The sequence below is a fragment of the Chiloscyllium punctatum genome, chromosome 20 (assembly GCF_047496795.1).
Source record: "Chiloscyllium punctatum isolate Juve2018m chromosome 20, sChiPun1.3, whole genome shotgun sequence".
Lineage (NCBI taxonomy): Eukaryota > Metazoa > Chordata > Chondrichthyes > Orectolobiformes > Hemiscylliidae > Chiloscyllium > Chiloscyllium punctatum.
The window spans coordinates 13,683,859-13,700,616 of record NC_092758.1 but is presented as its reverse complement, the minus strand read 5'-3'; the positions used below and the strand labels follow the sequence as shown (position 1 = coordinate 13,700,616).

At 41.4% G+C, this 16,758-nt stretch overlaps 1 protein-coding gene across 3 annotated transcripts in view; it reads left to right on the top strand.

Annotated features, from left to right (window-relative positions):
- flt4 (fms related receptor tyrosine kinase 4) overlaps positions 1 to 16,758 on the top strand; it is a 238,905-nt gene that overhangs the window by 156,938 nt on the left and 65,209 nt on the right. For all 3 annotated transcript variants that reach the window (XM_072590357.1, XM_072590356.1, XM_072590358.1), the window contains exons 5-7: positions 6,834 to 7,002; positions 11,792 to 11,934; positions 15,450 to 15,618. In XM_072590357.1, coding sequence (XP_072446458.1) covers positions 6,834 to 7,002; positions 11,792 to 11,934; positions 15,450 to 15,618 — 481 coding nt within the window. The remainder of the gene's footprint in view (positions 1 to 6,833; positions 7,003 to 11,791; positions 11,935 to 15,449; positions 15,619 to 16,758) is intronic.

The following is a 16,758-nucleotide window of genomic DNA, read 5'->3' as shown; positions in this document are numbered from 1 at the left end:
GAAGCACTAGCTTTCAGAGCGCTGCAGGTCCTGTTCTACAACCACCTGATGAAGAAGCAGCACTCTGAAAGCTAGTGCTTCCAGGTAAACCTGTTGGACTATAACCTGGTATTGTGTGATTTTTAGCTAAATTGTATGGTATAGTTAATACAGTGCAGGACCCACTGCAGTACAAGAGTGTGATAACAACAAATGCCCTTTCCACTGAGCCTTCTGTTGACCTGTAGAGAACGTTGTTGTCAAACACTGGCCACAATGGTTCATAAGAGACTGAACTGGCGCAGTTCATCCATTGTTGGCTCTTGCCGTCAATGGTGATCCTGTGAGAGAGGTGCTGCCAAGCTACGGGAGGTGCTCAGATATTCCAAAGCCTCCCTTTCAATAAATATGAGAGGTGGCCTATTCCGAATACCAGGTGTGGGATAGTGTGAGTTTTGTTTTGGTAACATTCAAGAACATGCAGGTTTTCTTGTATGAATCACAGAATTGTTACAGCTCAAGAGGAGACTACTTGGCCCATTATGTCTCCAAATAGGCTTTACATCTTTTGCCATTGTCCTGCCTACTTCTTGTAGCCCTATAGCAGCTCCCTTTTCAAATAACCATTACATTCCCTATCTAATGTCTCAATTGAACTTGCCTCACTACACTCTCAGATTCTGTGTTCCACTACTCAGGCCGTCAAAAGATTTTTCCTCAGATTATTTCGCTTCTTTTATTATTACTTTTTACATGCGCCTGAAATAACTCCACAGAGGTAACTTTCTTGTCACCAAGTCCGCTTTTGTATTCACATGGAGGGTCCTTGACACTGATCCAGCTCTCTCAGACACAGCTCTCAGAGTAAACAGAACTTCTGACCCCCCCTGTTTCTTTTTTTTTCTTTTTTTTAGCAGTGGAGGCAGGCCTCTCCAAAGTCCCAGGCACCAGCAGGGAGGCAGGCCCCAAGCAGCAACAGGAACAGTCCTCGCACAGTCGCAGTCAGTCACAGAAATGGTCCAATCTCTCCAGAAGGGAAGGAAACACTCAAGTGGCCAGTCACAATTCCAGGGTGTTGGTGGACACCACGTGCTCCTTCTCCAAGGACACCCGGGCCAACCCCCCCTGTTTCTATCTGTCAGCAAGGGCTGCCTGATTGGACCAGGTTAACTGGCCCAATCAGGGAACTCCTGTTCTATGAGGTCAACCTAGCTGACCTTGTTACAATTATTACAGTGCCACTGTAGTCTCGATCCTTTCATGAGTGGGAACGTTTTCTCTGTCCAGACCTCTCATTGTTCTGGATACTTCAATCAGATGTGCTGTCAGCATTCTCTTCTCCAACAAAGATCTATCTTTTTGACTGAAATTCCTCATTCCTGGAACCAGTCTAGTAAACGCCTCTGGATCCTCTGTAATGCCTTCACATCAGTCCTAAAATCCTGTGCCCAGAACTGGAGACAGAATTCCAGCTAAGGCTAATGTAATGTCCAATACTTGTTCCTAGCATGCAGAATTGATGTTATCAAGAGTAGCTTGCAAAGCTTATGAAGAGCAGGCAAGGCCATTACATTCACCTTCAATCTAGATCATGTAGTTCTGTAGCAATTACGTTAAGTTTGGCATGGAGGCAACTAAGGTTAAAAGGATTTGCGTCTAGGTGGTATTTAATATTCAGGAGAGAGGGCAGTTACTCTTTGATGAGGTCCCACTATTCTGCAAGCCCAGAGGCTCCTTAGACAGCAACTTCCAAACCCACTACTAATCTAGAAGGATAATGGCAGCATATACTTGGGAACAGCTCCACATTCTCCTCCAGGCACTCACCATACTTTGCACGCGATGACAATCGACAAATCTCTCAGACTTTCCCTTCCCTCTTGTCCTTCATTCTGCAGATCTGTCTTTGGGTGTCAGTCTTGAGCTATTGTATTGCTGTGTTCTTGACTTGTTCTGCCAGGCCGTGACAGCTGCTCTTTTTGTTCCAGGTGGTAACATATTTCTCCACCATTCATACCAAACCATTTCTGTTAGCAATAAGGCTCAAACCCAATAGTCCCAAACCCAACTGACTTTACTTGATCCCAGAGGACAAAGAAAATGTTACAAGATATCCTGACCTAAAGTTGGAGTTTGTATTTCTGAAAATCACAACTTGAAATGAAAAGACTTTGAATGAAGCATCCATTTGTATAGGAATAAATGTCATAAATGCCCTGGTGAAACCGCACCTGGAATATTGTGCACAGTTTTGGTCTCCAAATTTGAGGAAAGACATTCTGGCTATTGAGGGAGTGCAGCGTAGGTTCACGAGGTCAATTCCCGGAATGGCAGGACTACCTTATGCTGAAAGACTGGAGCGACTGGGCTTGTATACGCTGGAGTTTAGAAGACTGAGAGGGGATCTGATTGAGATGTATAAGATTATTAAAGGATCGGACACTCTGGAGGCAGGAAGCATGAGTCCCAAACCAGAGGACACAGTTTAAAAATAAGGGGTAGGTCACTTAGAACAGAGTTGAGGAGAAACGTCTTCACCCAGAGAGTGGTGGGAGTAAGAAATGCTCTGCCCCAGAAGGCTGTGGAGGCCAAGTCTCTGGATACTTTCAAGAAAGAGTTGGATAGAGCTCTTAAGGATAGTGGAATCAAGGGTTATGGGGATAAGGCAGGAACAGGATACTGATTGAGGATGGTCAGCCATGATCATAATGAATGGTGGTGCAGGCTCGAAGGACAGAATGGCCTACTCCTGCATCTATTGTCTATTGCCTATTGTCTAATTAGAGTCAGTTCTGTAGGGACTTCCTTAACAGTAAAGAAGTTAAACCATTATAATTGTACTCACTGAGTTGAAATACAATACTTTAAGTATTGTAATTCCTACTTTGGTAAATTAAATTTTGAAAATATGAAAGAAAAATGTAACATTGTACTTACAGGACCTTCCGTTGTGATGTAAAGGGTCACATATTTATCCCTTTTGAACTATAAGCTGGAATGCAGTTGCACATTGCAATTTAATGGAAATACTGGGAGAGTTTTGCCACCTGGAAACTGAAGTGGAGCACGTTTTGAGCTATGTTAGTTAATGTTATTGCTGAAGCATTGAGACTGATCCATCTGCGAATCAGAGTTATGGGAAGGTTGCCTGAAGACAGCCCTCAGATTGGTCCAGCTGCTATCTGTTACAAATCTGTAAACATTGAGGGGTCAGAAGGCCTCTTGTGATGCAGTGATACTGTTCCTATCTCTGACCCAGGAGGCCTGGATTCAAATTCCACCTACTCCAATGTTTGTCATGACACAACTGGACATATTGATTTCAAAATATCTAAAACATGTTTGTAGTGCAGTAAGACTGAAAAGATCTCTCTCTCTCTCTCCCTCTCTCTCCACCGTTTCCCCGCCCACTTTTTCCACCCATCTCCTCCTGCTGTGAGTAAAAAGACACAAAAAGGAAAAGTAAAAGAAAGACTCCCAAAATGGAAAGACCTAGGTCGATCAACTCAACATCAAGAACTCAACATCATCATTGTTAAAATCAGGAGGAATTGTGAGAGAAAATCTAACCCACTCTTACAATTAGGACCTTTTGATCTTCAGAAGTTTCCCTGTCCATATGTCTTGCACCCATAATACGTATCAAACTGTCTGTTTTAATTTTAAATGTGTGTGTGTGTGTGTGTAGTTGGGGTTTTAAAGGATAGAGCTTAAATCGTATGGTAGCACATAAGTAAGCTTTTTCTCAATTGTTTAAGTTAAATGTGTTACAATAAATCAAATTATTTTCTGTTATTGCTGAGAGCTGATGTTAATTGTTTTTGTCATGAATAGCAGTCCATCTTAATGGCCAAATTGAATTTTTATGCTTTCTATTCATTCATGAGATGTGAATGTTACTGACTGGGCCAACAATTATTGCCCAACCATAGTTGCCCTTGAGAAAGTGGTGGTGAGCTGCCTTCTTGGAGCATTGCAGACAACATGCAGTAGGAACATTTACAATACTATGGAAAAGGAGTTCCAGAATTTGACCCAGCAACAGTGAAGGAATGATGATATATTTCTGACAGGAAGGTGACACTGTTGGACTGGGGAGGACAAAGTTAAAAATCACACAACTCCAGGTTCTAGTCCAACAGGTTTATTTGGAAGTACAAGCTTTCAGAGCGCTGCTCCTTCATCAGGTAACTAGTGGGGCAGGATCATAGGACACAGAATTTATAGTAAAAGATCAAAGTGTCATACAATTGATGCGATATATTGAACAAACCTAGATTGCTGTTAAGTCTTTAATCACTTATAATAGGGATGTAGCTTTTGATTGATTAATATGTAAATCCCAGAATTTCTTTCAAGTCACAGCCCTGAGATAACTTAAAGTTTTATCAGTACCTAGAAGAAAGGTGACATCTCAGCTCAGATATATTTCTGACCCAGGATGGTGAGGAGGGGAACTTGCAGGTGGTGATGTTCCTAAGTATATGCTGCCCTTATCCTTCTAGATTGTAGTGGGTTTAGACGTTGTTCTCTAAGGAGCCTTTGGTAATGCACTTGTGATGGGCTGGACATTTTCCTTAGTTAAGTCTTGACAGTGGACCCTCCGTGTGTGGAGCCAGAGGGCCAGTGCCTGAGGTCTGTGCCAGGGTGCATTTACCTGTGGGTTACTAGCTGCCTGATGGAGCCATCACATATTCCTGGCCACTGCCTGGTGGCACCTGGAGGGTCAGATTGGACAGCTGCTGTGTCAGGCTTCTCCTCTTGGTTGGTTGTGTGGTCTCCCTCTGGGTCACGTGTATAGACCCTATGTTACTGCAGAGGCTGTCCCAGTTCTGTCCCCAGTAAGCTCTTTCTTTACTCTGACCAAATCTCTGTAACACCATCACAGTGGGTGGAGCTTCCTGCACTCAAACAAATATTAACCCTTCCAAACTCATGTACAAACATCACCACTAAAGTCTTTTTTCTTCATGTTACCTAGCATGATGATGAAACATCTGAAAACTGACCTTCCAGCTCAACGGGCAAACCTACATCCACATCAATTTAGATCCCAAGTACCTTCCCTTGAAAAAAAGAACCACAAATGACATCACCCACCTGAAGAAACCAAGACCTATAAATAGAGAGGAAAGACATATCACCAGGTCTTCACTGGAGACTCTCACTTATGATGTTGCCTAGTCATGATGACAAAACGTCTGAAAACAACCCTTCCAGCTCAGCGAGCTAACTTACATAAAATCTTCTCAAAAATCACCTAATAAAACTGACAAAGACTTATCAGTATCACAATCTGGTCTCTTACGAATTCTGACTTTAAGTCATTATCATCCCATCTCTGTACTAGCCAGTACAGATCACTAATTAAATCATCCCTGGATTCACCTAGATGTTGGACTTTGTTATTGAATCACCCCCTTTCCAGAATCCTGTTAGTTCCTAAGTTGACATAATTGTCAAAATCTTTCTTCAAATTTGACTTTGTTTATTTACCCTTTGATAATCGATAAAATCATTGCTTCAAATGTTCACAGAAGTGTATATTTCCTCGTTCAGCTTCTGTCTTACCTCCCAGTTTGGAAACTTTTCTTCGCTTCAAGAATTCATCTCTCCAGATTGTCCAATTTTCTGTTCTATTTGACCCATCTCTGATATGAAATCTTCCCAGCAATGCTATTTCTAATGACATAATTTCCTAATGTGATTAGATATTTTACATTCTATAAATATTCTTATGATAGTTGTCCAGTGCTTTGCTACTGGAATGCTGATTTTCCCATACTTTGGAACCTTGCTATGATCTCTGCTGCATTCCCTTTGTTTCCCAAAAATTATCATGGAACAAAATTAAATACTCCCTTAAGTTACCCAATGCTTCTCTGCTTTAAGGGTCTTGGTTGATGGTTTACCCAGCTCCCCACACCTGGAATATATGAGTTCCCATTATGGTTATGGTTTTCTTAGTTTAGCTGTTTTTTTGGCTCTGCCTCATGGTAACTGCATGATATGGCTGCGATGCCTGATTGGAGCTGCAATGTTTCATTTAATTACTGATCTTTCTGTCTGGGCTACTATGCGTTTTAACATTTCTCTTTTTGTTAAAGAGATTGTTGGTTTGATACACACAATCCTCAATGTCTGGTCAGCTCACCATCTCAACTTGGGTGCAGAACGAATTGCACACCGCCTCTTGCTGTAGCCTGCACCTCTGTCTTGGAGCTGCAGATTTTTCTGTTTTTGCATGAATTCTGTCAGACCTGAAATCTGAAATATTTTCCTGTGTTGCCATGACTTTAATGGGAGTGTGTGTGTGTGTGTGTGTCTGTGTGTTTTTGATGTTAAATGCATTACTGCAACATTTTCAAGTAAACGTTAGGCTCAGGTTTGTCTCCACAAACTCTGACCAAGACCCAAGAGAAAAATCACAATGAGTGGTGTTTACTGATTTCAATCAAGCATTAACCCTTTCAGACCCTTTCAAAGCTAAATGTAATATTGATTACCTCAGTCTATACTCTCTGTATTTCTTTTTCCACTCAGAAATCCCTCCAGCATCAATTCTAAAGGATTTAAGTGGCACAGCATCAATAGAAGTCTATTCTACCCATTTGGGTTGGTGAATGTGGGTTGGGGAATTTGGAATTGTTGCAACTTATGGTTGGACCAAAAATTTGATTTGTACTATTCCTTTAAAATTGATCTTTCTGCTAATAGGTTAGAAGATAAGATATAGCAGCAGAGGCCATTTGGCCCCTTCATGTTTGCTCCACGACTCAATAAGATCTAACTAAGCTGACCCAGTTCCTGCATCAATCTGTCTCATCAACTTTGTTTTGATCACAATTTGCTAGGGTCTTACATCAAAGACACTTTATCCAGATGGAAAAGATGTGATTTGGAATAATAAAGAGGGAATGATTGTCTCACGACACAAAATTGAAGACTTACTGTATGTTTCCTGTGAAACTGTCATCAGTGGCATACAATACAAAACATCACCCTACTTCATCCAAGTCACAGGTAAGGTTCTTGCTTCCTAGCTGTCTCCATCAGGGTTACAGTTCTGCAAACTTATATACAGAAGCCAGTAGCTCATCAAGATGAAATACTGGAATTCATTTCTAGATGCATAGAATTGAAAACCAGAGCAGGTATGATAAACTTGGGTAAGCACACTGGTATAGTATGAACTGTTCTAGTATCCATATTAAAAATCAGAAAGGCACTGGAAAGGGTGTGGAGATGATTTTTTTAGAATAACATTAAAGTTGGGAGGTTATATGTCTGGGAAAAGATTGAAATGTGGTTCCTTTCTCAAGAGAATAGAGTCCGAGGGTTGATTTAATGGCGGTCTTGAAGTTTGTGAAAGAGTTTCATAGTGAGGATGTGAAAAAGGTGTTTTCATTCATGAAGGAGAATATAACTACAGGGCATAAACCTGAGATAGTCACTGATAAATCCAGGAGGACCTTCTTTGTTGGGAATGTGATGAGAAAATGGAACTGGCTAACACAGAGAGTGTGTTACAATCCGAACTAATGATAATGCTGGACATGTCAGATCCCAGAACAAAACCTGATTAGATAAATTAAATGTTTAATTTGTTTACCTGGTTATTAATTAGTCACTGAAACCTATTTACATGAAACATTAAATGTTCTTTAACAAGAGTATCCCTGTTTATTACAGAGAAGGAAAACTAAACAAAGCTGTCTCTCTATACGTAAAGATCTTAACTCAAAAATTGAATCAAAGCATCAACCTATTTCCCAACACCATCCATTACAAAGAGTCAGTCACATGGAAACATAGTTAAAAATCACACAACACCAGGTTATAATCCAACAGGTTTAATTAGAAGCATTAGGTTTTGTTGCGCTGCTCCTTCATCAGGTGGTTGTGGAGGACACAATTGTAAGACACTGAATTATGCATCTTACAATCGAACACTCCACAACTACCTGATGACGGAGCAGCGCTCCGAAAGCTAGTGCTTCCAAATAAACCTGTTGGACTATAACCTGGTGTTGTGTGTTTTTACCCTTGTATACCCCAGTCCAACTCCGGCATCTTCAAAACATGAAAACATCTGTCTTTTTTAATCTTTATTTAAATGATGCTTCTCAATTTCTTTCTCCTGGATTGTCAAGACTGTGTTTTTCAGTTAAGATGAAAAATTCTTTTCTGATTTTGGAAGCCCGATTACCTCACAATTCTGATGGACTTTTTCAATTTTAATATCTTGAAGATTTCTGTCCAAATTCTCCTGGCCTGAAGCTCCCCTATAAACCACCTGCTGAAGTGACTGGTTCCCCTAAACTGAATGTATTCTCCTGTTAGGGGAAACTGTCCTCCGAACTGGGCTCTGGGCTCTTCCACACAAAACTTTGAGATTCTATTCTGGAGTCAGAATTAAACTGATTGTCGTGGTGTGTGTGTCCACCTGTCATAAGGCCAGGAGTATAAATATTTTATGCATTAAAACTATAGGAGTTCTTCCAGGAATTCTGCTGCAACCATATGATCTCTTGAAAATTTCAGTCATTCTAAATTGACTTTCTGACTTAACCCACCTCCTTGAAATCCAAATCCAATAATATATGAACATGTATAGATTACCCTTTTACACAAGAGGTTGAGCTGAATGCTATTGATAATGAAGGAAAAGATGATTAATGAGTGAGAAAGGAAGAGAAGGATTTATTAGGAGTTAGGTAAAGTAGGATGAAGGGGTGCTTGTGTCGATAATAGAGACCAATGTGAATTACATCTGTGCAGTAAAACTTCATAAAAAGCAGTTGAAAGTTTAAAACGTGGGATTGATAAACTTTTGATAAGGAAGGTTAAGTGGAGTAAAAATACACTTCACCAATACTTTATTTGATAAGCAGAACACGAGGAAAGGAATGGCCTCCTCCCATTCCTATATTCCTAAAAAAAACAAAGTTAACGTTCATGAGTGGAATTCTGGCCGCTCTGACCTGGATTCCTGAAGCAGGAAGAACGACATTTTGGGGTTTTCGGGTTGTGTTCGTCCAGAAGACTATTAGACATATTAGGCCATTCAGCCCATCAAGTCTGCTGCACCACTCAGTGAAATTATGACTGATCTGTTAATGCTGAAAATCCACTTTCCGACCTTATCCCTGTAACCTTTGATTCCCTTACTGATTAAAAATCTCAGCCTTAAAAATACTTTACAATCCAGCCTTTGTAGCCGCTTCTGATGAAGAATTCCACAGAATCATGACCCTCTGAGAGGTGAAATTCTTCCTCATTTCTGTCTTAAATTGGCAATCCCTTACTCTGAGATTATGCCTTCTCATCCTCAACTCTTCCCAATAAACAAAACAGCCTCTCGGCACCTACCACATCAAGCCTTTCAAGAATATTCTTCTAAACTCCCAATGAGTACAGGCTGAACTTACTCAATCTCTCCTCATAAGAAAATCCCTCCATACCTGGGAGCAGCCCTAGTGAATCTTTTCCAGACTGCCTCCAACGCCAACATAGCTTTGCTTAGGTAAGGGGACCATTCTCCATTGTATTCTAGCAGAAAGTGAGGACTGCAGATGCTGGAGATCAGAGCTGAAAAATGTGTTGCTGGAAAAGCGCAGCAGGTCAGGCAGCATCAAAGGCGTAGGAGAATCGACATTTCGGGCATAAGCCCTTCTTCAGTATTCTAGGTGTGGTCTATCTAGTGTCTTGGATAATTTTAGCCAGCTATTGCTACTTCTATAGAATCAAAGACTTACACAGCACCGAAACAGACCCTTCAGTCCATCTTGTCCACGCCGACTAGATGTCCCAATCTGACCTAGGCCCATTTGCCAGCATTTGGCCTGTATCTTTTTAACTTCCTCCTTTTCAAGTACTCATTCAGATTAAATATTGTAGTTTTCCTTCACCATCTCCTATGGCAGCTCGTTCCATACATCCCCTCTGTGTGAAAAAGTTGTCCTTTTTAAATCTTTCCCCTCTCACTGTAAACCTATGACCTCTAGTTTTGCACTCCCCCAACCTGGGAAAAAGACCTTGGTTATTCACTCTATCCACACCCATGCTCCATTCCTTTGAAAATAAAGGCCAATATTCTATTTGTCTTCCATATAACCCGTGAACTTGGATTCTAGCTTTTTGTGATTTGTGCACAAGGACTCCTAAATCCCTCTGTCTGTAGCTTTCTGCAGTCTTCCTCCATTTAAATAATATTCAGCTTCTCTGTTCTTCCTGCCAATTGCATAACGTTACATTTTCCCACTTTATAATCCACCTGCAAGTGCTGTAAAGTGTGAGTACAGTCTGGGTGCGCTGTTGGGATTTACATGATAATATTTTACTGAGTAAGTTCCACATTCTTTAAACTTGGGTTCTTTGTGAATAGTTTGTATCATTTCTTTTGCAGAATAAACTTTTACTTGGTTGTTATGTCCAAACCCCCAGGATTGTGTGCTTCTATTTCAATGAAACACCAGCTCATTAAAAAAAATTAACTGTGATCTACCAGCCAGATTTCAGTCTAGGATTTGACTTAACCATCAACTGGGAACATAACAGCATTTCTAAATATGATGTCCTTTATAATAGATTCGAAGATTATCCCAATGACAGATGTAAAGTTAACTGGCCTCTGGTTAGCAGTTTTATGTCACCCTCCTTTATTAAATTAAGGTGTTTCATAGGCATTTTTCCAATCATCTGGAACTGTTCCAGAACCTAAAGATTCTCAGAAGATAATTACCAGTAATCTTTGTAGCTCCTTCTGTTAAATTCCAAGGATGCAACCCATCAGATGCAGTTGACCTATTGACGTTTAGCTCCATTAGTATCAGGATCAAAAGGTGTTGTGCTGGAAAGGCACAGCAGGTCAGGCACCAACCAAGGAGCAGGAAAGTTGAAATTTCAGGCATAAGCCCTTCATCGACTCTTCTGCTCCTCAGACGCAGCCTGACCTGTTGTGCTTTTCCAATGCCATACTTTCTGACTCTGACCCTCCATCATTTGCAGCCCTTACTTTCTCCCAGCCCCATTAGTATCCCAAGTACTTTTTTTCTCGTGATAGTTATTATGTTTACTTCTTTCTGCTCTTTTGCCTCTTGATCATTAGTACTTTTGAAATGCTATCAGTATCTTCTAACATGATGACAGTTGCAATGCATTTATTTAACTCCTTTGCCATTTGCTGGTTCCTTATTATCATTTGCCCAGCCTCATTCTCAAAGTGATCTATGCTCACTTTGACTTCTTTCTTTCAGTTTCTATATTTGAAGAAGCTCTTACTATATTTTTATATTACGTGCTGATTTACTCTCAAAGTTTGTTTTCTGCCTCTTTTTTTCATAATCTTTTATTCATTTTTTAAAATGTTCCCAGTCCTCTGGCTTACGCTTAAACTTTACCTCATCGTATTTTTGCACAGTTGGTGTCTGCCCTTCCTAGAATCCTTCGGCCTCACTTGGCTATATCTTTCTTATGAGTAATTAATTATTTCCTTAAATGCCTATCATTGTTCATCAACCACCTTTATTGCAAATTTCCTTTCCCAGTCCACCTCAGTCAACTCCACCCTCGTTGCTATATATATATCCTTATTTAGGTTTAGCACAGTTGTTTCCACCCCAAGTTTCTCCCTCTCAAACTGAATGCTAAATTCCACCATGTTATGGTTATTGTTTCCTCAGGGATCTATTACTTTGGGATAATTTCTTAGAGTTGCCTCATTGCATATTACTAGAGCCAAAATAGTCTTGCTTGGACCAAAATATTGTATAATTGCGGTGTCTGACTTGTTTCCGATTTTTTTTAAAAGGACAAGTGATTTACAAGTTTACACTGAAACCTAATCGCACTGAACTGGTGGCAGGGAAGAGGCTGGTACTGAACTGCACCGTCGAGGCAGAATTCAACGTGGTTGTAGACTTTCAGTGGGAGTACCCAGGAAAAAGACGGATGGCAAGTTTCCAGTTTTGTAGCCTGTTTATATTATTTTGCATGAATTTATGGGCATCCCTGGCCAGGCCAGCATTTGTTTGCCTGTCCCTAATTGCCCTTGAGAATTTGATATGGAATAACAATCCAGAGGAAAGGTTTCCCGAGGTCCAGTTTGTACCCTGTTCACGGCATTCACATTGCACAGCTGTTCTATTGGAAAACGACGGCTGAACGTTTGCCATTTATTGAAATCAACTGTAAAGAGACTGTTGCATTTTAATGTCGGATAACTAAATTAATTTAATAAGATTACTGCATCTCAACCCAGGTGGGAGTGCCTTAGTAACTTTATCACTTCAGATCATTTTAGGATCACATTGTTTCAGGTACTGTTTGTATTGGAGAGGGTGTTGAAATAGTAACTGAGTGATGAACCACAAGAATTTTGTGGTGCAGTGGTAGTGTCCCGACGTCTGTGCCAGGAGACCTAGATTCAAGTCCCACCTGCTCCAAAGGTGTTTCATGACACATATGAAACAGTTTTTCAGAAACATCTGGACTTGGAGTGTCTCACTAACTTGATTGAGTTTTCTTGAAGAAGTAACGAAGAGGATTGATGAGGGCAGAATGGTGGACGTGATCTCTGTGGACTTTAGTAAGGCATTGGACAAGGTTCCTCATGGTAGACTGATTAGGAAGGTTAGGTCATATGTAATACAGGTTGAACTAGCCATTTGGATACAGAATTGGCTCAAAGAGAGAGAAGGGTGATGGTGAAGGGTTGTTTTTCAGACTGGAGGCCTGTGACCAGCGGTGTGCCACAAGGATCAGTGCTGGGTCCACAACTTTTCATCATTTATGTAAATGAGTTGGATGTGAATATAGGAGTTATAGTTAGTAAGTTTGCAGATGACACCAAAATTGGAGGTGTAATGGACAGTGAAGAAGATTGCCTCAGAGTACAACAGGATCATGACCAGATGGGCCAGTGGGCTGAGAAGTGGCAGATGGAGTTTAATTTAGATAAATGTGAGCTGCTGCGTTTTGGAAAGGCAAATCAGGGCAAGACTTATGTACTTAATGGTAAGGTCCTGGGGCGTGTTGGTGTGAGGGTTCACGGTTCCTTGTAAGTTGAGTTGCAGGTAGATAGGATAGTGAAGAAGGCATTTGGTATGCTTTCCTTTATTGGTCAGAGTATTGAGTACAGGAGTTGAGAGGTCGTGTTGCTGCTGTACGGGACATTGGTTAGGCCATTCTTAGAATATTGGGTGCAATTCAAATTTCCCTCCTATCGGAAGGATGTTGTTAAACTTGAAAAGGTTCAGAAAAGATTTACAAGGATGTTGCCAGGGTTGGAGGATTTGAGCTATAGGGAGAGGCTGAATAGGCTGGGGCTGTTTTCCCTGGAGTGTCAGAGGCTGAGGGTTGACCTTATAGAGGTTTATAAATTCATGAGGTGCATGGATAGGATAAATAGACAAAGTCTTTTCCCTGGGGTCGGGGAGTCCAGAACTAAAGGGCATAGCTTTAGGGTGAAAGGGGAAAGATTTAAAAGAGACCTAAGGGGCAACTTTTTCACACAGAGGGTGGTGCATGTATGGAATGAGCTGCCAGAGGAAGTGGTGGAGGCTGGTACAATTACAACATTTAAAAGGCATCTGGATGGGTATATGAATTGGAAGGATTTAGAGGGATATGGGCTGAGTAGTGGCAAAAGGGACTAGATTAGTTTAGGATATCTGGGCAGCATGGACAAGTTAGATTGAAGGGTCTGTTCCTGTGCTGAACATTTCTATGACTCTATAAATGCAATATTTCCAAATTTGCAGATAATGTAAATCTAAGCAGGAATGTGGAATATGGGGAAGACATTAAAAAATTTGAGGAGAATTTGGACAGGCTTGGTTCTTAAAGGAAAAAAAAAGAAGAGGTGAAATTCAGGAGTGTAATTCAGAGGCCAAGGCTAATTCTCTGGGGACATGGAGTCAAATCTCACCAGAGATGTAGATATAATTTCAATTCAATGAATACATCTGAAATATAAAGTGAGAGTCGGTAATAGTGACCATGACAACTTTATTTAACTAAAAACCCATCTGGTTCACTAACATCCTTTAAGTAAAGAAATCTTCCATCCTTCCATCATTTTGTGAGATGTCACTAGCAAGGCCAGCAGTGTTGCCCATCCCTACTGTCCTTGAACTGAGTGGTTTACTAGGTCATTTCAGGGAGTTGTTAAGGGTCAATCACATTGCTGGGAGGGTCTGGAGTCACATGTAGGCCAGATCAGGTAAGGATGGAAGATTTCTTTACTTAAAGGATGTTAGTGAACCAGATGGGTTTTTAGTTAAATAAAGTTGTCAGGGTCACCATTACCGACTCTCACTTTATATTTCAGATGTATTCATTGAATTGAAATTATATCTACATCTCTGGTGAGATTTGACTCCATGTCCCCAGAGAATTAGCCTTGGCCTCTGAATTACTACTCCTGAATTTCACCTCTTCTTTTTTTTTTCCTTTAAGAACCAAATCATAGAACTAAGACAGCTGCATAGAGTAAAGTACAGGTCAGGCAAGGTCAAATTCGATGAGGCATAGGCTAAAGGGCATGAATGTTTTTCTCCTCTGGTAGATGTAACAGCAAAATGGACTATTATTGAAATGGTAAAAAGTTGCAGGATGCTGCTATGCAGAGGGGCCTGGATATCCTTGTGCATGAATCACAAGAGGTTGATTTGCAGGTGCTGCAGATAATTAGGAAGGCAAATTGGAATATTGTCTAGAGGGATTGAGTTTAAAAGCAAGGAGATTATGCTGCAGCTGTACAGGATGCTGATGAGGCCATACCTGGAGTACTGTGTGTAGTTTTGGCCTCCTGACTTGAGAAAGGACATGCTGGCACTAGAGGGGCTGCAGAGGAGGTTCACTGGGTTGATTCCGGACTTGAGGGGGTTGGCTTGTGAGGAGAGATTGAGTGGGCTGGGATTATATTCATTGGAATTTCGAAGAATGAGGGGAAATCTTATCAAAAGATATGAAGGGAATAGATAAGATAGAAGTAGGGAGGTTGTTTCCATTGTTGAGTGAAACTAGAACTAGGGGGCATAGCCTCAAATGTAGGGGGAGCAGATTAAGGACTGAATTGAGGAGGAACTTCTTCACCCAGAGGGTTGTGAATCTGTGGAATTCCCTGCCCAGTGAAGTAGTTGAGGCTAAAAACCAAGTAGTTGAGGCTACCTCGTTGAATGTTTTTAAGGCAAAGATAGATTTTTGAACAGAAAAGGAATTAACGGTTATGGTGAGTGGGTGGATGAGTGGGGTTGAGTCCACGAAAAGATCAGCCATGATCTTACTGAATGGTAGAACAGGCTCAGAAGGCCAGATGGCCCACTCCTGCTCCTATTGCTTCTGTTCTTATGTTCCAAAGAAACCCCTCAGATATTTTAATTATTACTTGGTCCGTCTGTGATTTTTCTGGACACTTTGGCCTTGTCGGGAAGTTGATATGTTTGTCTGTTTCTAACCTGGCCCAGGCTGATCGAGCGGTGATTTCATCGCAAAAACGTGAGCTGAACGAAGGGTTAGAATTGAGCAGTACTGTCGTCATAAATAACATAACGACAGCGGAGCAGGGCATTTACATCTGCAGGGCCAATAATGGCTTCGACATTAAGGAGAGGACAGCAGAGGTCATTGTGCATGGTAAGAAAACACTATCCCCTTCCTCCCTACCATTGCCCGTGTTGGGGCATCACTGACTCTCTTTGCATGTGACTGGGTGTGTCATCACTGGGAGAGGAAAGAATCCCTGTTCCATGGCAACCATCTGCCCACAGTTTACAGGCTGAATTTCAGAACTTTGTGGAATCACAAACCATTTCACAGCCAACATAGTGAAGAGTGCTCACCATTGTAATATGGGAAATGCAACTGCAAATTGACATCCAGCACGACTCCAGAACAGCAGATCCCCAGCACATGGTCACCAGATAATCCATCCTAGTGATGCTGGTTGAAGGATAAACATTGACTAGGACGGCAGGGTGGGGGATGGAGGGATGTAGTTGAGGAGAGACATTATCCTCATGATTTGTCTGAAATGCTGCATGGAATCATCAATACCCAACAGAGAGAGCTGACGGACGTCAGCTTCAAATCTTTTTTGCCAGTCAAACATTGCCTCAGTATTATCCCTGATTCAGTGCATCGCTTTCTGAGTACTGTCCGTAGAATATTGCAAGGCTGCCTCAATATTGCAGCAGAGCTAATGCATCTCACCCTCTGCACTCGTGATTTGCTCCCTCAGTACTGTCCTTTAATAATGTAATGCACCTTCAGTACCAACTAGCAAGTAGCGCAGCACTCTCAGAACTGACTGCTGACAGTGCTTTGTTACCTCAGTACTGACCTTCTGACAGTGCAGCACTCCCTCTGTACTGTTGCTCTGACAGTGCAGCACTCCCTCAGTACTGATCCTGTGACAGTGCGGCACACCCTCAGTACTGACCCTCTGACAGTGCAGCACTCCCTCAGTACTGACCCTCTGACATGCGGCACTCCCTCCATACTGACCATCTGACAGTGAAGTGTTCCCTCACTATTGACCCTCTGTCAGTGAGTGCAGCACTCCCTCAGCACTGACCCTCTGACAGTGCAGCACTCCCACAGTAGTGCCCCTCCAGCTGTACTTCATTACTGCACTGAATTTGTCAACCTGGAGTTTGTGCTCAGTTCTCAAGACAGAGAATAAATACCATGGCTAACTAATCTTTTACTGAGACTATGGGACAGCATGAAGTCATGAATCACTCGCTATTATTGTACATTTATTTTTCTTTCAAA